This window comes from Ammodytes marinus, assembly GCF_949987685.1.
Source record: "Ammodytes marinus genome assembly, chromosome: 17".
NCBI classification, from domain to species: Eukaryota; Metazoa; Chordata; class Actinopteri; order Uranoscopiformes; family Ammodytidae; genus Ammodytes; species Ammodytes marinus.
Genome location: NC_137221.1, coordinates 14,075,887 through 14,098,413, shown reverse-complemented (window position 1 = coordinate 14,098,413; position 22,527 = coordinate 14,075,887). Strand labels below are relative to the sequence as shown.

Sequence of the window (22,527 nt, the reverse complement as noted above, 5' to 3'; positions counted from 1 at the left end):
TTTCTGTCTATATTTATTATAACCTTTAAATAACTTAAATCCCCGGAGGTTCTTAGAAAGTAATATTTTTAAACCTTTAAATAACTTACAGCAAACATTGCCGGGAAGCTATCTAAAGGTTATCATACACAACACCTTTACGTAGGCTATGTTATTGCTCCTCAAAGGTTTCCAAAACAGTTATTTTTGTAACTCTAAATATGTGATAATAATCTGTATCTAAACATGTTTGACATTGGTTGAATCAATATTTATGCACTTTACTGTATTATGATATCAAGCCAAGAGGTGGCGGTGTAGCAAAATAAATCTTCAGTTTAGCTTATCCAGGCGAAGAAGAACAAAGCCCCGCCCTGCTACTTCCGGCTAAGGCCATATCATCCGAATGGTCCATGATATCAGCACATTTTATTTATTGTGGAATATTAATTTGTATATTTCGTCAGTGATGTGCCATATCATATAACAAAGACATCCTCACACAGTTTCATATAGTGAACAAAGACTTCCATTGAACAAACTTGAACGACGTCCAGTCATGGAGGAAGACACAGTAGAGACACCAGAGGAGCAGCTTGCCAAGCAGCAGCGCAAGGAAAAGAAAGATATGCAAGGTAGCTCACATCACATCAGCTGCTTTTTGCTCGTTGTTTGTAGTTTAACTTCAAGCCTGTGTTTGTTTATTTCTCGGGATGTTGCACAATCCATAGCCATCTAGGTAGCCAACTAGTAACTCATTTCTTAACAAAATATAGCCTAGGACCATACTATCTATGCCTAGGACCCATACCTACTGTATAACTTATTTAGGGATGTGCCAGTCCATATTTGTTTGGTGTGTTCGTCACCAGTTGCTCCCAAATATTATAGTTTCAGATGTAACATTAACAGAGATCTCTGATGTCTCATACTTCCTATTATTGTGTCTGCTGTACTGATCACTGCTGTCAACATGTGTTGAGAACATGAGGAATGTGTTTAAAAGTTGTATTCGTACACAACCATGTGAGAGGTTCAGCAGCTTTCTGCCACATACTATATGATTTGAGAGCTTGAGACTGTATATAGTGTGTGCGTGTGTGTTAGCTTTATTTAATTATTGTTATGTCACACTCACAAAGTCTGCTCCTTATGCTTCATTTTCAGCTAAAATCCAGAGCATGAAAAATGCTGTGCCCAAAAACGACAAGAAGAAGAGGAAACAGCTGACGGAGGACATTTCCAAACTGGAAGCCGATCTCAGCCAAAAACACGAGGAGGAAATCCGGCAACTCAATACAAATGATACACAGGTAAATGTCTGCATCTGGAGGACGGTTACATCTCATGGTTGTTCATACGGATTTGATATTATGAGACAATTAAAAAGATAGTAGTACCCTTTTCAACCGGATCCTTTTGTGTTTTATTGCACACCATTCTAATTTTTCATCCATACTGTACATGAAGCCTAGATTGATCATTTTGTGCCAACACAACCAAAACTCTCCTTTCTAAATCTTACAAGGTTGAAGAGGTGTTAAATGGAGTGGAGACCATGAAGATGGAAGCCGAAGAACAAGATGACGTCAACCAGCCCCGATTAACCAAGGCCCAGAAGAGAAGGGTGAGTGAGATACAAGTTTTAAGGGCTGTTTGTTGTAGCTCAAAGCAATATAACTCTCACATAGTCAGTGTACAATGGGTGAAGCACAGCTCACAGTTATAATCCACTATCCTCATTTACTCCCAATTCCCATTCACAAACACAACATTCTGTATAATTTACAAATGTCAGTACCATAGACATCTATTAACATTTCATTTAGGAAATATAGTTTAATCCAAACATCTATGGCTGCTTTCCCTTTTTGGCTGTTTTTCACTCATAGTTTCAGGTACTAATTAAATCTACTTTATTGAACCTATTATTTTATTTTTTAATTGATCCTCTCCAGGACAAGAAGGCTGCCCAGGAGAAGGAGAGGGAGAGTCGGATCGCAGAGGCGGAGGTTGAGAACCTGCAGGGTGTGAGGCACCAGGAGGGCTTGATGCTGGCTCAGAAACTGGCCCAGCAACAGCTTCAGATCAAGGAGATCTCTAGCGACGGCCACTGCATGTACCGCGCAGTCGAGGATCAGCTGGCGCGGCGATCAAAGGTACTATCATGGCTTTAGCTTTGAATTTGAATATATAATTGGAAATGTGATCGGCCTAAACGTAGCACCTTCTACACACTATTTACCTTTGCACTGTCTGGAGTTGGTACGAATGAGAATTGCACTGTGCAACTCTGACATGTTCAGCAAAGTTCATATACATATGTTATTACTGAAGTTCACACAAGGAGAGTACATGTATATATATATATATATTCTATCTTGTTTTTATTTTAGGCTGGGTTGATCATGAGCGTGAAAGAGCTGCGGTCCAGCACTGCTGAGCACATGAGAGGCCACGCTGATGACTTCCTGCCTTTTCTCACGAACTCCAACACTGGTGACATGTACACAACAGGTGACTCTTTTATCTTATATATCTGGTCATAGCTATGATGAGTATACTGAAGACCAACAATGGCAGCCATTGCTTTTTCAAATGAAATGTTGTGTGTGTAGAGAACGTTATGGGTAGGGGAGAACGGGGTAAGTAGGCACACTTTTTACTCTAGTGAGAATTGCTCATCACCAAAACATCTGTCAATAGCCATTCCTACATTAAATTGAAGCTTAAGGTGTTGGCTAGAAATGTGTGTCTCTCTTTTTTTCCAACTTATTGTAATGAAGAAGTAATTTACCATCAAAGACACTCTGACACATTGTGACAACCAACCCCATCAAGGGGTCGGTTGTCACACACTATGGGGTTGTTTGTCACAATGTTATCTTAATGGGAAAAATCTTAAAAAGAAGGCAAGGAGGCAGAACCAAATTTGAATGTTTAATTGCATTGTCAAGTTGACAAATAGGCCTACATAACGTTTTGTAGCCTTGGCAGCTGGTCTAGTTTGGGATGCACTGGGTTGTTTTGATTTTGTTGCCCTTTTTTCTTTTGCTTGCTTGCTGCCTTTTCCTGCTCTATTCTTTCCTTCTCTGGGGTGTCAGTGAGGATACAGCTTGACAATTTATTTCGTTATTGGGTTCCTTTTCTGGGTGCAGCCTTGAGATAACATGTGACAACCAACCCCCCAAAAAATTTGACGACCAACCCCAACTTGAATTTCTTGCTAGCATCAAGGCCAACAACCATCTGACAACTAATTAGCTTGCTAACCACAATCTAAACTATAGTTTACCCTTCACACTTTCTGAGGGTAACAAGTGTTTTGTTATAAACCCATTGTGTAAAAGCCTAGAAGAAAAATACTGAGAAGCAAAATATTTTGAATTTGACATGAAAAACACAAAACATCCTCTCACCTGAAATGCAGCTGTCTTCCTCCAAGGAAGTCTATGTATGTGACCTCTGATCCCAATTCTGGACCTTTTTTATATCAACATTTCAGAGCTAGCGCGCTCTGGTGGCGAGATATAACGAATGTGACATCCAACCCATGTGACAAATTACCCCGTTCTCCCCTACTTAACACCACACAGGATTACTTCAGGTGTTTGTGTGTATTTGATTCCAGATGAGTTTGAGAAATACTGCAGTGAAGTGGAGCACACGGCAGCCTGGGGGGGACAACTAGAAGTGAGTTGTTAAAGTTGTTTTACGTCAACGATGCCACAGTTATTGTTGTTCATGCTGATTTTGAATATTTTTTTCTTTCTCTGACACGTCTTTTCCTCCAAACAGTTGCGAGCTTTGACCCAAGTTCTTCACCTGCCAATAGAAGTCATCCAGGCCAACGCTTCAACTATAAAAATTGGGGAGGAATTTGATAGCGAATCCATCACCCTTGTGTAAGTTGAGTATTTGTAGTTGTCCGTGTCTGTGTAAGGGGGTAATAATATCTAATTATGTAACTTAATCATTTATGAAGGGCTCGTCAATAGGCTTCTCTCACAGAGCATGTTGTTGCTCTCACCAGTAAAGATAAACTTAGGTATTTGATAATCCAAACATGCGCCGTACTTGTTCATGAGGGACATTGGAAGCTTAGGTAACCACATGCAAATGTGAAGAAACTGATAACATCATGACTATCAAACTGCACACAAAAGCAGCTGTAGACAGACACACATGTATAAGTCATAAGTAATGTAGAAACTATTTTAAATGACACGTTTTATGAAGCTCTTGATATATTTTTCTTGTTGCCTACAGCTATATGCGTCATGCCTTTGGACTGGGAGAGCATTATAATTCTGTGGAGCGACTAAAGGAGCCAGCCAATGCAGAGGACAGCTGAGATACATGCTCAGTCTTGGTGTGACATAAAGCAATGTGTGTGTAATGCAGAGAGTGTTCAAACCACTCACACCAAGGGCCCCAGAGTACAAAGATACCATCCTCCCTACCTTCCCGTCATTGAGGACGCTGTTAGGCTGAGCAGATATTGCTGATGTTTTCAGAACTGAACTAAACACAAAATGGCACTTTCCTGTTAAGAAATCTGACACTCTATCAATGGGTAGAGTGAATTCATCAACTGTAACGTGTCAATGATTGTACACTGGACATCCCCCATGTCTATCCCAGCGAACCCCAGGGTTCCCTTTAGTCCATTTTGGGGAAACAATGGTGTAAAAGATGGGTTTTTATCCAACTCCACATGGACAGGAGAGAATGTCACTCAAACCAAATGTCAACAGAGCCTCTAAGGGACTGGTTGAACTTTTGCGAGGGCTTGAAATGAACTGAACTGGATTGTCATTGTAAATCATATCAAGGTTACATAAAACACATGCAATACCATCAAGGAAAATCACTGCTTTTTTAATTTTTTTTAATATATTTCTGAGGGAAGCCAGTGTTAATTGATTTTAAATGAATACTGTTTTAAGAAAGAGACAGTGATTTTACACTGATCAGCAGGAGGCACACACCCGTCCATTAATTCTTTGCAGGTGTTTACCAACGGTTGTCTGTACAAAAAGACGAAGAGACAGTCTCTGTGTTTCCCAATTAATTCAACCCTGACATGACATTTTGACCACAAGTAGAGTTATCATTGCTCCTTCTGCATATTTTCTTCTGGTGAATAAAAATAAATAAAAACCTGCCGATCCTATAGGCCTACTGGCCTACGTATACTAATTTCAGGTAGGTTAATAATAATAATAGGCCTAATAAACTTCAGCAGGTATCTGATGAATTTCCCACCCTTTCAAAGAGAAACAGACCTAACAACAACAACTAAAACATTTTATTTTAGATATTGGGCAGAAATGATATAGCCTATAATAATATAATAGGCCTAACATGCTATCACTCCTAGAGCAGCCATTCTGCATAATGATAGCTTACCTTAATAGTTCTCCATTTTGCTGATACACATTTGGCTCTCAATTTGCGATGGAATTGTATATTGAGCCAATGCTACTTTTTCAACATTAACGTTTATCAACAAACTACCACTAGATGTCGCCACCGCCTCATCGTGGTGGAGTCGTCATTAAGCGTCTCGTCGCCATAGAAACCTCTTATGATAGGTGGCAGGTCTATGATAGGAACCTGAAAGTGAGCGCTTGACGTCGGTTTAACAAATGGCTGATTCAGTGATTAGAGTGTTATGTGGAAGAGGAACCTCTTTGAATTGGAGTTCGAGGAAAATCAAAGTGGTTCCCAAGTGTGTTTCCAGAATAACGAAGCTCTCAGTTCTCCTGTTGAATAACAACTCCATCAGCCGCCTGCCCGCAGAGATGCGCTCTCTGCAACACGTGAGTTTGTTTTGCTCCGAGCTCCTCTGCTCCCTCCCTGTCTGGAACATTTCCAAGAGAATAACTCTTTAAATGTTTATACACCACGTAGATTTGTGATTCAATATTTTTCTTCTCCCCTTTATGCAAATGAATGCAAGCTGGCTGAGCTGAATTTGGGAAAAAACGCCTTGAAGGAGGTTCCCGCTGTTCTGCGCCATCTGGAGTCCTTGAAGAAACTGTATCTGTTCAGCAACCAAATTACAGTAGTGCCACCTGAGGTGATAGGTAGGCCTAGGTTCTCAATTTGCACGATAGGATTAGTATTTGTTTAAAGAAAAGAAGATGTGAAAATTACCTCTTTACTGTCATGTTTATGTGTTTACAGGCGTCCTACCAAACCTTGTGGTACTCAATCTGAACCACAACCAGATTAAAAGACTTCCACCAGAAATTAAAAGGTATCGGCTACATTCACAAAACCATGTCACCCAAGATTTTTTGACCTATAATACCAATTGGAGACAATGACCAATGTGATATTTGTAGGCCTTCATGTAGGCTACAGTAAGGCCAAATAAACCCTATATCGAATTATAAACTTGGTGAAATTAAGGTCACAAAGCGGGTTAAGCATTATGTATTTCTATGTAAATAATAACACCAATACAAACCATGTCTTTCCCATCAGTCTGAGTCAGCTTCAACATCTCAGTGTGCTGGACAATAAGCTGGAGGAGGTCCCTGCTGAGTTGGGTCATCTGACCAGTTTGATTGAGCTAAACTTGACATCCAATAATCTGTCTTGGCTTCCTCGGCAGCTGACCCAGTGTAAAGAATTAACCAGGTTGTATATAGCCAGGAACCAGTTGACCAGCCTACCAGAGGTGGGTGTTGTTTACTGATGGGATTTTTGTGTATTTAAAAATGTGGTTGTTCACTTGAAGTTAAGCTTCTGTCATGATTTATTGAGGTAGTTTTAGGATATTAAGGGAGACACTTTCTAACTTCTGCTTTACCTTTTTCTTACTGTTCAGTGTGGCAGCTACATAACCCAAAAGCTTGTCACACATTTATACACAGGGAATTGGGGAACTGGCGAAACTCCAAGTTGTAGATGTGGCCGGGAACAAGTTGTCCATGTTCCCTGTCGAGGTATACAGTAAAACACAATGCTGTGCTGTAGAGACATCTTAAGAATAATACAGTATCAAAACATCCCGGTCTGACGCTGGGTTTTGCTTTGTGCAGTTTCACCTGCTGCCCCTGAAGGAGCTCTACTTTGAAGGCAACCGGTTCCTGCGCTGTGAGCCGATGCCATCATTTCAGAATGTTGAGGTGTATTCGTTAAAGGTAAAGTGTCACTAAAGGAGAGCAGACTGAACTACACACATGTATATATAGCCCTGGAAAAAAATAAGAGACTAGTGTGGATTTTTCTTAAATCTTCATCTCTACATTACTTAATGGAAATGCTCTAAATGACAATATTTTTATTGTGAATTTGGTAGAAATGTTGTCACTAGTTTATATTATAAAATCAAAGTGTTCATTTTACTCAAACATACGCCTCTAAAGATTAAAAAAATATACACTGAACAGTTGGAGTGGTCTCTTAATTTTTTCCATATATATATAAATATATATATATAGGGGAGAGTGGCCTAAGTTGTGCAACTTTTCACTCAAAGTGACTTTAAAGTAAGGCCTTGACAGTAAAGTCTCCAACTCAAATATGTACATATATTTCAGGGTGTTGTGCATCCCTGGCAATAAAAACTTTGGATCTGGAATAAACTGTTGAAGAAATATAGCTTTCGGAAAAAAAGTTGTCTTGTTGCACAACTTGCCCCCTGTGTGGTGTAAGTTGGGCGGTTGGAGAGAATACCATGGGGTGAATTGTGCCATTGCTAAATATCTCATAAACTGTAATGCAAGACAAATCCATTAGACAATCACTTATTTAAGGTGTATTTAAAGTAAATAAAGTACATAGTTGACAAAGATTGAAGGACAATTTTCTTAAACAAGGCCTAGCAGATCTAATGGTTTTACCTGCAAAGCTCACAATGACAAAGTCACCATCATCATCTTTCTGGCCATCTGAACTCTCATCAGTGGTGTCGTTAAGTGGAATTGAGATGTCACTCTCTTCTGAGCTACTGTAGACAATCACTTTCTTTTGGTGACCAGCGTATACAGCCATGCCAATGGCACAACTCTCAGAAATGTACTTTGCACTAGTTGCTCCGTGCTTGTGGAACCAACTGCCACCTGACAAATGTGATTCCCTCTACATTTCTGCCTTTAAATCAAGACTCAAAACCCATATGTACTCCCTGGTGTTTCCTCCCCATTAACTATCTTACCTCTGCACTACTATCTGTGTTTATGTGGATGTATGGGCTTTACGTCTTTTATTTTGGTTATTGTTATTTTACCTTCATTGTTTACCTACTGAATGCACTATGTACAGCACTTTGGACAGTGCAAACTGTCATAAATGTGCTTTTATAAATACATTTTACTTACTTACTTATAACTCACCTAGGCCCTTTGGCACAAATCACAGTTTTCTAGAAACAAGGGGTGGCACAACTTCCAAAATGCACAACTTAGGCCACTCTCCCCTATATATTTATTTATAGCCTATATGGAAAAAATATTTTTCATATTAAGATTTTTCCTCTTAACTGAGAACCTTACCGTACTGAACCGAACAGTGACTTTTGTGTACCGTTACACCCCTAAAAGATACAGTAGAAAAATAGATAGATACTTTATTTGTCCCCTTTGGGAAATTCAGGTATCCAGTAGCTCACAAAGTCAGTCAACAGACAAACAACACTCCAGGCTGTAAGATATCTCACAGTATTGGCTTTGTGTTTATTCCGTGACATTGTTTTGGTGGTATTGCATCTCATTATTCTTTGTTTCCCCCAGGAACTGGTTGCCAGATTTGTCCTTCAGGAGGACAGGAACCAGTTCTCTCTGGTCCACGAGACGCTTCCCCACTATCCACAGCTGATTGACCTCTTGGCCAAAGGCAGCCGCTGTGCGCTCTGCCTGGCCCCCTTTCTCACCACCTGGCTAGAGTGTGTGAGATTTATCAATGTGAAGAAGGTGTGAAAATATTTTCCTCAAGACTTTTTTGATTCAAATAATATGATGTCATTGCACCTGGTAAAGCATATATTGAAATATGACAAATATAGCGGCTCATGTAATTAGATTTGCATCTTCATATTTATGCTTCTTATAGGAAATGAAAATGAGGAGTTCACAGACTATTCCAGTGCGGGCCCTTCTATGTTCATACGAGTGCTTTATGACGGATGGACACTCCTTCTATGGCGTTGCCACAAGATAAATCCAAGTCCTTTAAAGAGGTACTATCCATTATCTCAATCACTAATAAAACAAAAAAAAAAAACTGTGGAGATAGATCCGTTAATATACCAATGTTACTATATACCCTCACCAAGACAATGCATTTCTGGTAGCAGTTTTATATGTTATTATAGGGATCTCTAGTATACGTATATGGTTTTCATCCTTCAAGCATCTCACAGTTGCCATTCGACTCAGTGGGCACTAGGTGGCATTGAATGAACGTTGAAAATTGTCTGTGTATGAGTATATTTCTGCCTGTGTGCCAACCATAGCTTTGATTCCTAAGGATGGAATAAACTGATTGTGCTTACGTTGTAAATTTGGTTACTAGTTATCACAAAACATTGGCATGTGAACATCTGCAACAACAATACTTTTTTTTACCACATTGTTTTGTCATTGTTGGTATGTGATATAGAACTGGCCACACTAGATTCAGTATATTCCAGCTTGTTTGTTTAGCGTGAATCGTACATAGAGCCTCAACTGTTACAATTGAATTTCAATTTAAAAAACTTTATTTTGTATTGCCTTATACTGACAGGTGTTTCTATTATTTTGTCTGCCTCGTTTAGACAATTGAGGACAGGCTAAATAAAAGAAAACCTCTCTCTTTGTATAATAATAAACAGTTAAGCAGCACCACAAACCACATCCTCCTAATTGATATATGATGAAATCATCAAGTGGAATTTGGGTTGGATTTATTGAAGGACTGTTGTATTAGACTCCATTAGTGCCAGCTAGGTGTGCCCTATAAACTGGCATCTGAGTGTATACACCCAGTGAAGTCACAATTTGCTGACACAATTCTGGTAATACAAGAAATGAACTGTCTACCAGAATATATCTCCTACACAAAGTCTGGCTGTGTACTGTATGGTGAGATCCAATGCCTTTCTCAGCTGTACTGAAAATCCATAGCTGCACCTTCTCTATCTCCATCACCATCTCCAGCCAGTGGCATCTGTTCCAACCTGCCAGACAAGAGAGAGAGGGAGAGAGAGAGAGAGAACTTCATTTCTTGCAAATTAATTTCCCGTCCATGCCTCCAGAGCTTGCTAGCTCGTTCACTAGCCACTGCGGCCGCTGCTGCTGATGCGTGTGTCTACTGAGTCGGAGTCTCATGCATAAGGCATCAGGTTTAATTGCAAACCCAGAAACTAATGACTTTGGACTGGTTAACAGCAGGGGAGCTATACATCTCGAGCAAACTGAATGAAAAATCAGCTCAGAGGGGAGAAAAAAAGGAACCTAGCCCCTAATTGATGAATAATTGAAGCGGCGAGCTACAGGGCATAATTGTGACATTTTGTTTCAATCAATTTCCAAGTGGTGTGGGCGAAAGTGCACTTAAAGGGAAAAGGCAATGACAAAGAGTGAGAGAGAAAGAGAGTGTTAGAGAGAGAGAGAGTGGCTGGTGATGGGAATGGACATTGGGTCTTCAGTCATTGCAATGACATTTTCCGGGGCAAACGACCATGCTCATTCATGGACAAAATGACTTCTCTCTATCTCCATCCCACTCTGTAGGTTTTCTGTCTGCTGGCACTGTTAGGTCACTTTTTCATTCCCAGCCAATGGAGCCATATCCTTTTGAAAATAGTTAATTATTTTATTTAAAAAAAGAAAGTCTATTTCAAAGCTACTGTCCGTTTAGAGCGCATACGAACTCAAGTGAGGCTGCCTGTGTAAGACCAGTTTGTGATTTTCAGCAATGACTGAATTCCTTTACCAGTCAGCTTAGTTAGTTTACTGTGAGTTAGGGTATGCAGGCTGTGGGTCTAGTCACATCACCACCTGATTTTATGCATTGCCTAAATAGTATGGAATTTTCTTTTCTTTTCAATAACGATTCAATAAATGATCAGTCTATTATACTGCAATTATATTTGCAATATGCAGTAGGAATATAATCAAAAACAATAAATGCAAGTGTCACACCACTTGCATTGACATTCCAACTCCTGAAAACTTCAGTATCTGAAGATACTTAAAGTAAATGCTTGACATCTTGGAAAATATACTTATTCACTTTTTCTTGCCCACGATTGGAAGAGAGGATTGATACCACTTTTAGGTATGTAGGTTAAGTATGAAGAGATTAAAGAAACAAGAAACATCATGTTAATAAGGTAGGTGGATTTCGTTACCACCCACAGAGTCATGCTAACTGTTAAGCTAATCAGTGGAATCGATCACATAACCAAACTCTTTGCAAAAACGCGAAAAAGAACATCTCCCAGAATGTTAAACTATTCCTTCAATGAAACTTGAATTAAGCAGAATTTATTTTTACTTCCAACATCCGTCAACCTAAGGATGTGATGTCAATCCAGAATAATCACAATGGATACCATCATATGGCCCATTAAGTCCAAATCTGGTTTATTATAAATACACAGCACTTCACAGGGAAATAAAGCTTTGTTATATCAGTCCAGACTTTGCTCTCTTGCCTCTGGCACTCTATCTTCACACATCTGCATTCAAACTTATTAAATACTTAATGACCATGACTAAGATCACACAGACACTATTTTGTTCCTGGGGTATATTTTACCATAAATGATATTAAAACTTCACAAAATATTCACTAGATTTACATAAAGACCTCACAATGGAAATTCCCAAATAGTTTTTAATGAGCGTACGTACGTGAAGATGGCTAATAAATAGGTCATTCCATTCCACTGGCACCACACTAATAGGTGAAAGGCCAACAGTACGTGCCTTCTTCAAGGCAGCAGATGTTGGGTCCTGAAGCAGTGGAGCAGCAGCAGCAGCGCCACTTGCTCATTGGCCTCGGGACTTTGGTCTGTTAGTCGGTCTGAGTGTCTGGTGTCAAGCTTTATGCATGTATTTACACATACACAAGCTTATTTAACACACTGCCGAAAAGCAAATACAATCACTCCAACCCACTCTGCATTAATGACACATCATCAAGATAAGGTTGTCCCCATCGCTTTGTTGCAATCATGTCGCTTCACAAAACACATAGTCGCACCCCCAGCTGTGCACGGACACACCGTTTCCCTTATCACAGAGCTGTCCCTTATGATCGGCATATTCAGAGAGCCCCTGTGCTTTTGTACAGAATAATACTTTAAAAACACACACACACACACACACACACACACACACACACACACACACACACACACACACACACACACACACACACACACACACACACACACAGCTTTGATTGACGTCTATGGAAATGAGGAGGTTGCATCCTCAAAGGAGACACCATACGGATGGGAGCAGCGCACTGATGAGAGGCATCTACAGAAAAGGCGCTTGTAAATTCCTGACATGCCTAGCGTATGTTAATGAGCCATTCTCTGGCTCTGATATAATTACTACGAGGGGATATTGCCTTTGGTGGAAATATCTGTCTCGCATGGCACTGCTACTTCATGGGGGTGAAATAAAGTAAAGAATGATAAAGTGGTGGCTGCAGAAATTCTCATTTACCATGCTTGGAGGTAAAGCGAGTGATGCTGGCAAATTCGCTCAAGATGATATATTGGGCAGAAGGCACCTGGGGTTCATTACATACCTCCTTTTGTTAAAGCGCTTTCTGCAGCCTTGTATCGTTTGTTAGGGGGGTATTTAGTCTGTCTTGTCATTTGGAGCACTTACTTCATACTTACTTTGTATCTGTACAGGAGCCTATGGCTGCTCGAGCTCACATCGCATCTTGCGGCTGGAAAGGCACAGGACATGTAAGCTAAAAAAAGAATAAAGGATGATGAATGCAAGCCATGCAATGGATACTATGGACATTTGTGCACTTGCTGCTGAAGGACAAAAGCAGCCTTATCTGTGTCTATGTCTGAATGTGTTTTTTTCCCCGATTTTGATACTTTCTTTATCATTGAGTCTCAGTGTTAAGGCTTAATATATCACTTGAATGGTTATCTGTGGTTGTATATGAATGCACACTTTAAGGTTTTACAGTATTGCACTTAACAAACACTGTTCAGCATGATACCCCCACCACCGCAACACCGAATGCAGCATGTTTTAGTCATTTTGTGAAATCCATCATAGCCATGATTGCGGTCTTCACCTCGGAGGAATGATTTGACACCGGCTCTCACCCTGATTTCTCCTCTTCTCTCCTCAGGGCAACGGCAGAGGCGCTACTTAAAATGAGCATTGATTGCTGAATTAGAAGGCCTTGTGACTGGTGAGATAGAGAGAGAGAAAGAGAGAGAGAGAAAAACAGCCATTCGATAGCGAGCGGTAGGCCAGTGTCATAGTCGGGAGTGTGCGCACCACTCCAATCAGTGGAATCTATTGTCGTGCATCGCTGCCCATGACAGATCTTGGTATCGAGCCACTGGCAGAGTACCAGGGTATTGTCTGCTTGATGGCTGCACAATCAATTCTTCTGTGTTGCTCATGACTGTGGGCACTAGGGGGCACTATGGTTCTCTCTGTCTGGCTCTCGAGGACACGAGGACTAAAGAGATTCACTGATGCACACAGCACACCAAGCCATGCCTGATGAATCTAAGAGATAGAGAGCAGCTAATAAAAGCAAGAACAATGAGTTGTTATTGGAATTCAAAGCTTGATTTGAATCGAAAGCATCAGATCAGAGCATTGTACCAGCACGTGTGACTATCAAATCTCAAAAAGTGCCACCTACCTAATATGAGAAACGTATTGATGCATATCAATAGAAAAAGAGATGGCAAAGACACCAGATGTACAACCCAATAACTGTGCTATCTCTTCATCAAAACCAACACAATTCAACAAAAGGCTGCCATTGATAAAGTGGGACAAATAAAATAATCTAGAAGGGAGATAAAGATGGATTTTACGTGGACAGGACCATAAAAGGATGCAACAAAACAAAGCCACCTAGATGTACTAGTCTAATAACCCAGCTTCCTGCTAGTCCCCTTTCTTATTTTTCACATCACAATATAATATATAAATAATGGTTGCAGTACAAGCAAGTAAACCGTACTGAGCCATTCCCTATTAGGGGAGTCTTGAGACAAGAGCCCGGACGTCAGGCCAGCAACCTCTCGCTGGCAGTTCTGGGTCATCCCCATCCACACTGCGAAAAAACAGTATTACCATGCAGCATTCGTGGAAGAAAAAAAGAGCAACACACTGCGTGAACTTCAAAAGAACATAACAACTTTAATCTTGAGTGTCTTTGAATCTCTGTTAAAGTTTCCTCGGCTTTGGTAATAACAGGGACTCTGGAGAGGGACACAGAATCTGTGTTTGTGTTTGCTATGAGAGGGAATGACTCTTTAGTTATTTGGGGAACAAAACTGGATTGAGAATCCAGCTGAAAGAGATGTACTCTTAGGAGCTGCATTACATCCCTTGAAGTCACTTCAGTTCACTCACAGTAGGATGCCATGTGGTATTTTATGATGTGTGTTTTGATGGTTTCATTTTCCCCAAATAATCCTTTATTGCGCGAGAAGATTAATTAGGGGGCCAAGCCCGAGTAGGGCTGGGACCGCGTTTTGCAGAGCAACGCGGTTCCCAAGCCCTGCGGGGCAGGGAACCCTATTGTTCTTGTAGGGATTATTATTAGGGGGCCAAGCCCGAGTAGGGCTGGGACCGCGTTTTGCAGAGCAACGCGGTTCCCAAGCCCTGCGGGGCAGGGAACCCTATTGTTTTTGTTGGGCCTTTTATTATTCTTATTCTTCTCCACATAAAAGTGGTGCTGCAGCCCAAACCGTAAAGGGTTGGGACATGCCACTTGCATGGCTTATCCAGGTCCGTACCCCGTACGCAGACAAAAAAATTCAGATATCCCGGCCACTAGGTGGCGCTACAACAAAGGAAAATGCGTTTTGGGCTATAACTCCCACACCGAAAGTCCGACAGTCAAAAACTTTATATCCACAGATGCCCACAAGTCAGTTGCATCTTTTGAGATAGGCCACGCCCATTTGCGTATATATACATTTTTCGCTACATCGCAAAAACTGTGTCAGTCACCAAAACATACTCCTCCTACAGTTTTCGGCCGATTTGGACGAAACCAAAAGCATTATGCTCTACCGACTCCCACGAGCAAAAGTGGGTCAATTAGTTTTTCTACGACCATCGGAAGACCAAACGGTAGCGCTTTAAAAATTTGCGAAAATCTGTAAAAAAAAAAAAAAAAAGGGATTTTCTTGAAACTCAAGGGAGACTATCATGGGGCATACTTGAGTCTATCGAAAAAATATGGGCAAGAAATTCCTTTGTGGGCCGGACTTATTAAAAAAAAGAGTTTTTCAATTTTTTTGCCTGTTTTCGCCATTTCCTAAGTCTTTCGGCGGGAAAATGGGAAAATTCAAAAAAGTGTCTCTACAATGGAGAGGATGACAATTTGATTTTGCTATAACTCCCCAACCGAACATCGCACATTCAAAAACTTGACATCCACTTGTTTGGTACATTGAGCTGGATCTTTCTATCTAACGTAGTTTTGCGAATGTCATCCATAGGGGGCGCCAAAACCACAAAAAGCAAAGGAAACGCGTTTGGGGCTATAACTTCCACACCGAACATCCCACATTCAAAATCTTTACTTCCCCGGATTCCGTGAAGCGAGGGGCCGGCGACGCGGACGACGACGCCCGATCCCGTGTCGCGTGGGAGGCTTGGCCCCCGTTCACAACTGCTCGCAGTTCTAGTTAGGGGGCCAAGCCCGAGTAGGGCTGGGACCGCGTTTTGCAGAGCAACGCGGTTCCCAAGCCCTGCGGGGCAGGGAACCCTATTGTTCTTGTAGGGATTATTATTATTAGGGGGCCAAGCCCGAGTAGGGCTGGGACCGCGTTTTGCAGAGCAACGCGGTTCCCAAGCCCTGCGGGGCAGGGAACCCTATTGTTTTTGTTGGGCCTTTTATTAGGGGGCCAAGCCCGAGTAGGGCTGGGACCGCGTTTTGCAGAGCAACGCGGTTCCCAAGCCCTGCGGGGCAGGGAACCCTATTGTTTTTGTTGGGCCTTTTATTATTATTCTTTGGACTTACGTAAAACTGGTGCTGCAGCCCAAACCGTAAAGGGTTGGGACATGCCACTTGCATGGCTTATCCAGGTCCATGCCTGGTACGCAGACAAAAAAATTCAGACATGCCGGCCACTAGGTGGCGCTACAACAAAGGAAAAGGCGTTTTGGGCTATAACTTCCGCACCGAAAGTCCGACAGTCAAAAACTTTATATCCTCAGATGCCCACAAGTCAGTTGCATCTTTTGAGATAGGCCACGCCCATTTGCGTATATATATATTTTTCGCTATATCGCAAAAACTGTGTCAGTTACCAAAACATACTCCTCCTACAGTTCTCGCCCGATTTGGACGAAACCAAAAGCATTATGCTCTACTGACTGCCACAAGCAAAAGTTGGTCAAATAATCTTTCTACGACCATCGGAAGACCAAACGGTAGCGCTTTAAAGATTTGCGAAAATCCCTTAAAAAAAAAAAAAAAAGGGATTTTCTTGAAACTCAAGGGAGACTATCATGGGGCATACCTGAGTCTATGGCAAAAATATGGGCAAGAAATTCCTTTGTGGGCCGGACTTATTAAAAAAAATAGTTTTTCAATTTTTTTGCCTGTTTTCGCCATTTTCTAAGTCTTTCGGCGGGAAAATGGGAAAATTCAAAAAAGTGTCTTTACAATGGAGAGGATGACAATTTGATTTTGCTATAACTCCCCAACCGAACATCGCACATTCAAAAACTTGACATCCACTTGTTTGGTACATTGAGCTGCATCTTTCTATCTAACGTAGTTTTGCAAATGTCATCCATAGGGGGCGCCAAAACCACAAAAAGCAAAGAAAACGCGTTTGGGGCTATAACTCCCACACCGAACATCGCACATTCAAAAACTTTACATCTCCGGATTCCGTGAAGCGAGGGGCCGGCGCCGCGGACAACGGCGCCCGATCCCGAGTCGCGTGGGAGGCTTGGCCCCCGTTCACAACTGCTTGCAGTTCTAGTTATTAGGGGGCCAAGCCCGAGTAGGGCTGGGACCGCGTTTTGCAGAGCAACGCGGTTCCCAAGCCCTGCGGGGCAGGGAACCCTATTGTTCTTGTAGGGATTATTAGGGGGCCAAGCCCGAGTAGGGCTGGGACCGCGTTTTGCAGAGCAACGCGGTTCCCAAGCCCTGCGGGGCAGGGAACCCTATTGTTCTTGTAGGGATTATTATTATTATTCCTATTCTCCGCGAGAAAGTGGTGCTGCAGCCCAAACCGTAAAGGGTTGGGACATGCCACTTGCATGGCTGATCCAGGTCCGTCCAAGGAACGCAGACAAAAAAAATCAGACATGCCGGCCACTAGGTGGCGCTACAACAAAGGAAAATGCTATAACTCCCACACCGAAAGTCCGACAGTCAAAAACTTTATATCCACAGATGCACACAAGTCAGATGCATCTTTTGAGATAGGCCACGCCCATTTGCGTACATATACATTTTTCGCTACATCGCAAAAACTGTGTCAGTCACCAAAACATACTCCTCCTACAGTTTTCGCACGATTTGGACGAAACCAAAAGCATTATGCTCTCCCGACTCCCACGAGCAAAAGTGGGTCAAATAGTTTTTCTACGACCATTGGAAGACCAAACGGTAGCGCTTTAAAGATTCACGAAAATTCCTTAAAAAAAAAAAAAAAGGGGATTTTCTTGAAACTGAAGGGAGACTATCATGGGGCATACCTGAGCCTATGGCAAAAATATGGGAAATAAATTTTTATGTGGGCCGGACTTATTAAAAAAAATAGTTTTTAAATTTTTTTGCCTGTTTTCGCCATTTTCTAAGTGTTTAGGCGGGAAAATGGGAAAATTCAAAAAAGTGTCTTTACAATGGAGAGTTTGACAATTTCATTTTGCTCATAACTCCCCAACCAAACATCGCACATTCAAAAACTTGACATCCACCTGTTTGGTACATTGAGCTGCATCCGTCGATCTAACGGAGTTTTGCAAATGTCATCCCTAGGGGGCGCCAAAACCACAAAAAGCAAAGAAAACGCGTTTGGGGCTATAACTTCCACACCGAACATCCCACATTCAAAAACTTTACATCCCCGGATTCCGTGAAGCGAGGGGCCGGCGCCGCGGATGACTACGCCCGATCCCGAGTCGCGTGGGAGGCTTGGCCCCCGTTCACAACTGCTCGCAGTTCTAGTTATTATTATTATTATTATTATTCCATGTTTAGAAGTGGTGCTGCAGCCCAAACCGTAAAGGGTTGGGACATGCCACTTGCAGCACTAGTTCAGACCCCCGGTCTCTCAGCATACAAAAAAATTCAGACATCCCAGCCACTAGGTGGCGCCACAACAAAGGAAAACGCGTTTTGGGCTATAACTTCCACACCGAAAGTCCGACAGTCAAAAACTTTACATCCACAGATGCCCACAAGTCAGCTGCATCTTTTGAGATAGGCCACGCCCATTTGCGTATATATACATTTTTCGCTACATCGCAAAAACTGTGTCAGTCACCAAAACATACTCCTCCTACAGTTTTCGCCCGATTTGGACGAAACCAAAAGCATTATGCTCTACCGACTCCCACGAGCAAAGGAAGGTCAAATAATTTTTCTACGACCATCGGAAGACCAAACGGTAGCGCTTTAAATATTTGCGAAAATTCCTTAAAAAAAAAAAAAAAGGGCATTTTCTTGAAACTGAAGGGAGACTATCATGGGGCATACCTGAGCCTATGGCAAAAATATGGGCAAGAAATTCCTATGTGGGCCGGACTTATTAAAAAAGAGAGTTTTTAAATTATTTTGCCTGTTTTCGCCATTTTCTAAGTCTTTAGGCGGGAAAATGGGAAAATTCAAAAAAGTGTCTTTACAATGGAGAGGTTGACAATTTGATTTTGCTATAACTCCCCAACCGAACATCGCACATTCAAAAACTTGACATCCACTTGTTTGGTACATTGAGCTGCATCTTTCTATCTAACGTAGTTTTGCGAATGTCATCCATAGGGGGCGCCAAAACCACAAAAAGCAAAGAAAACACGTTTGGGGCTATAACTCCCACACCCAACATCGCACATTCAAAAACTTTACATCTCCGGATTCCGTGAAGCGAGGGGCCGGCGCCGCGGACGACAACGCCCGATCCCGAGTCGCGTGGGAGGCTTGGCCCCCGTTCACAACTGCTTGCAGTTCTAGTTATTATTATTTTTCTCCGCGTAAAAGTGGTGCTGCAGCCCAAACCGTAAAGGTTTGGGACATGCCACTTCCAGGACATATCCACGTCCGTACCCCGTACGCAGACAAAAAAATTCAGACATCCCAGCCACTAGGTGGCGCTACAACAAAGGAAAAGGCGTTTTGGGCTATAACTTCCGCACCGAAAGTCTGACAGTCAAAAACTTTATATCCACAGATGCCCACAAGTCAGCTGCATCTTTTGAGATAGGCCACGCCCATTTGCGTATATATACATTTATTGCTACATCGCAAAAACTGTGTCAGTCACCAAAACATACTCCTCCTACAGTTTTCTCACGATTTGGACGAAACCAAAAGCATTATGCTCTCCCGACTCCCACGAGCAAAGGAAGGTCAAATGATTTTTCTACGACCATCGGAAGACCAAACGGTAGCGCTTTAAAGATTCGCAAAAATTCCTTTAAAAAAAAGGGGGGGGGGATTTTCTTGAAACTGAAGGGAGACTATCATGGGGCATACCTGAGCCTATGGCCAAAATATGGGCAAGAAATTCCTTTGTGGGCCGGACTTATTAAAAAAAAGAGTTTTTCAATTTTGTTGCCTGTTTTCGCCATTTCCTAAGTCTTTCGGCGGGAAAATGGGAAAATTCAAAAAATTGTCTTTACAATGGAGAGGATGACAATTTGATTTTGCTATAACTCCCCAACCGAACATCGCACATTCAAAAACTTGACATCCACTTGTTTGGTACATTGAGCTGTATCTTTCTATCTAACGTAGTTTTGCGAATGTCATCCATAGGGGGCGCCAAAACCACAAAAAGCAAAGGAAACGCGTTTGGGGCTATAACTTCCACACCGAACATCCCACAGTCAAAAAATGTATATCCACAGATGCCCACAAGTCAGCTGAAAGTATATAGAGTGTGTATTTTAACAAGATCTTGTTGATTAGTTGTAGGTATTGTTGGTATAGAGTAGAGAAGGTCTATGTCATGAAGCCAACTGTGTTGCTCTACATTATATCTCCATTTAATTGTTCTCAGTGCTGTTTAACAACTAGCAAGGCCTTCATTTACTGCACAGTGCTAGCTAGGAGGTTGATAATCTTTATTTTAATAGCCAAGCAGTAGGCTAGCCTACTAAAGCTCAGGCTGCACAAATTACACCAGGTTACTACTGAACATATTTACAACATAACCCTACAGTGTAATGTAATAGAATGATTTTAACCAAAGCATTTTACATCTTCATTCTTCCAGGCAAGAATAGCTGGAGTGAGAGAGGAGAAAAATGAAAAAGGAGAAGACAATACTTCAGAGAAGGAAAGTCGGAGCAGAATAAAGCCACAGAAAGACAAGTGAAGGAGAAAAAGGGAAAATAAGACATTAATGAGAGCAGAGGGTCTGCCTGAAGTCCCAGCCTAAACTACTGTATTTTTATCTACCACAATAGATTATTCAATTTGCCACTTTGTTTCATTTTTTTTGTGACATGTCAAAATGCAAAGGTGATGCAGCATATCAGCCTCATTTAAAGAAATGTACATATGGATTCCCTCTACCGTCCTCCCATACCACCCTGCCAACACCTCTTGTAAGTTGTGCCACAAGAGAGAAAACCATGGGGTAAATTGAGCCATAGATATATATCTCATAAACTGTAAAGCAAGACAGATCCATTACACAACCACTTATTTAAGTTCTATTTAAGGTTTATTTAAAGCAAACAATTTTCTTAAGCAAGGCCTGGCAGATCTAATGGTTTTACCTGCAGAGCTCACAATGACAAAGTCACCAACATCATCTTTCTGGCCATCTGAACTCTCATCAGTGGTGTCGTTAAGTGGAATGGAGATGTCACTGTCTTCTGACCTTTTGGTGACCAGTGTATACAGCCATGCCAATGGCACAACTCTCAGAAATGTACTTTGCACTAGCAGCTCCGCCCTTGTAGAACCAACTGCCACCTGACAAATGTGATTCCCCTTCCATTTATGCTTTTAAATCAAGGCTCAAAACCCATATGTACACCCTGGCTTTTCCTCCCCATTAACTATCTTACCTCTGCACTACTATCTTTGTTTATATGTGGATGTCTAGGCTTTGTCTTTTATTTTGGATATTGTTATTTTACCTTCATTATTTACCTACTGAATGCACTATGTACAGCACTTTGGACAGTGCAAACTGTTATAAATGTGCTTTTAAAGAAACATTTTACTTACTTTCTTATTTATAACTCACCCCAGGCCCTCTGGCACAAATCACCCCATCCCCAGAATTTTTGATAATAAGCATGATGCAGCAGTTTAGGGCTGACATCGTGCTAACCATATAGACACAAAGTGTAGCATACCAAAGAACTAAAACATGTGTCAAATGTTTTCAAACATGTCTATAATTGTTCAGACACAATAATCAAAAAACCTGGATCATGTCAATTTGACTTTGAAAGGCAAAAAAAACAGTATGAGTTAAACGGGTGGCTCTTCTTAAATATATGGTCACATCCAATTTCTTCTACGGTTTTCTAGAGACCACTATATATATAAATTCTTTTCATACAGAGTTTTGATGTATTTGTTTCATTATTTTTGTCTGTTGTGGGTTTAATAAAAAAAAAAAAACACACAGTGCTCCTCCTTCTGTTTCAATAAAGTTAATTTGAATTGAATTGTAGTTATATATGTATTTAAAATTTTAACAGTGTATTAATTAAAAAGACATTAAAGCTCAAGTAGTCTAATTGTGCTGAAGATAGACAATATAAAATAAAATATAATTTACAAAATAATTTAAGAATATTTAATTCAGAAGGCAAAGGTTTGAAAAACGTCACTTCCTCTCCAACCGGAAGTGACGTACCGGCACTATATAAACTCCCGGGAAGCATTTTTCGAATTGATTCTGGTTTTTGCCTGGCAAAGCAGAGTCTAACTGAGAGAGAGAGAGAGACACACAGACACACACAAACACACGGAGAGGAATATTTTCGAGACCAAAAGGACGAGAAGATATCCTAAAGCAGCCTGTATATCACAGGTTGTTTTCTAGAGAATCACCGATCTCATCTTTGAACGGTAAGAAAAGTTGCTAATGCTAACGTGTTTGCTATGCTAGCAGTTGCATGCGTGTTGCATGTAGGCTACGTGCACTGCAGGCAGTCTGTT

General features: G+C 41.3%; 2 protein-coding genes across 2 annotated transcripts; both read left to right on the top strand.

Annotated features, from left to right (window-relative positions):
- The first annotated feature begins 377 nt into the window (after positions 1 to 377).
- Positions 378 to 4,839, top strand: otud6b (OTU deubiquitinase 6B). Its single transcript, XM_080045501.1, has 8 exons — positions 378 to 614; positions 1,147 to 1,292; positions 1,508 to 1,606; positions 1,938 to 2,138; positions 2,376 to 2,496; positions 3,611 to 3,672; positions 3,778 to 3,884; positions 4,249 to 4,839. Exons 1-8 carry the CDS (start codon positions 539 to 541, stop codon positions 4,331 to 4,333), a joined length of 897 nt encoding a protein of 298 aa, XP_079901627.1. The 5' UTR covers positions 378 to 538; the 3' UTR covers positions 4,334 to 4,839.
- A 791-nt stretch (positions 4,840 to 5,630) lies between these two features.
- lrrc69 (leucine rich repeat containing 69) lies at positions 5,631 to 9,153 on the top strand (the record flags this gene model as incomplete). The annotated part of the gene is made up of 8 exons (XM_080045856.1): positions 5,631 to 5,804; positions 5,945 to 6,071; positions 6,172 to 6,244; positions 6,475 to 6,670; positions 6,867 to 6,938; positions 7,035 to 7,136; positions 8,727 to 8,906; positions 9,046 to 9,153. 8 exons carry the CDS (start codon positions 5,631 to 5,633, stop codon positions 9,151 to 9,153), a joined length of 1,032 nt encoding a protein of 343 aa, XP_079901982.1.
- Positions 9,154 to 22,527: the final 13,374 nt, after the last annotated feature.

What these genes read in the sequence shown, in the direction of transcription:
- otud6b (XM_080045501.1), top strand. Translation starts at nt 539, where the DNA reads ATGGAGGAAGACACAGTAGAGACACCAGAGGAGCAGCTTGCCAAGCAG. An exon ending in GGAAAAGAAAGATATGCAAG is followed by an intron (nt 615 to 1,146) that starts GTAGCTCACATC and finishes CTTCATTTTCAG; the next exon opens with CTAAAATCCAGAGCATGAAA. An exon ending in AGCGAATCCATCACCCTTGT is followed by an intron (nt 3,885 to 4,248) that starts GTAAGTTGAGTA and finishes TGTTGCCTACAG; the next exon opens with CTATATGCGTCATGCCTTTG.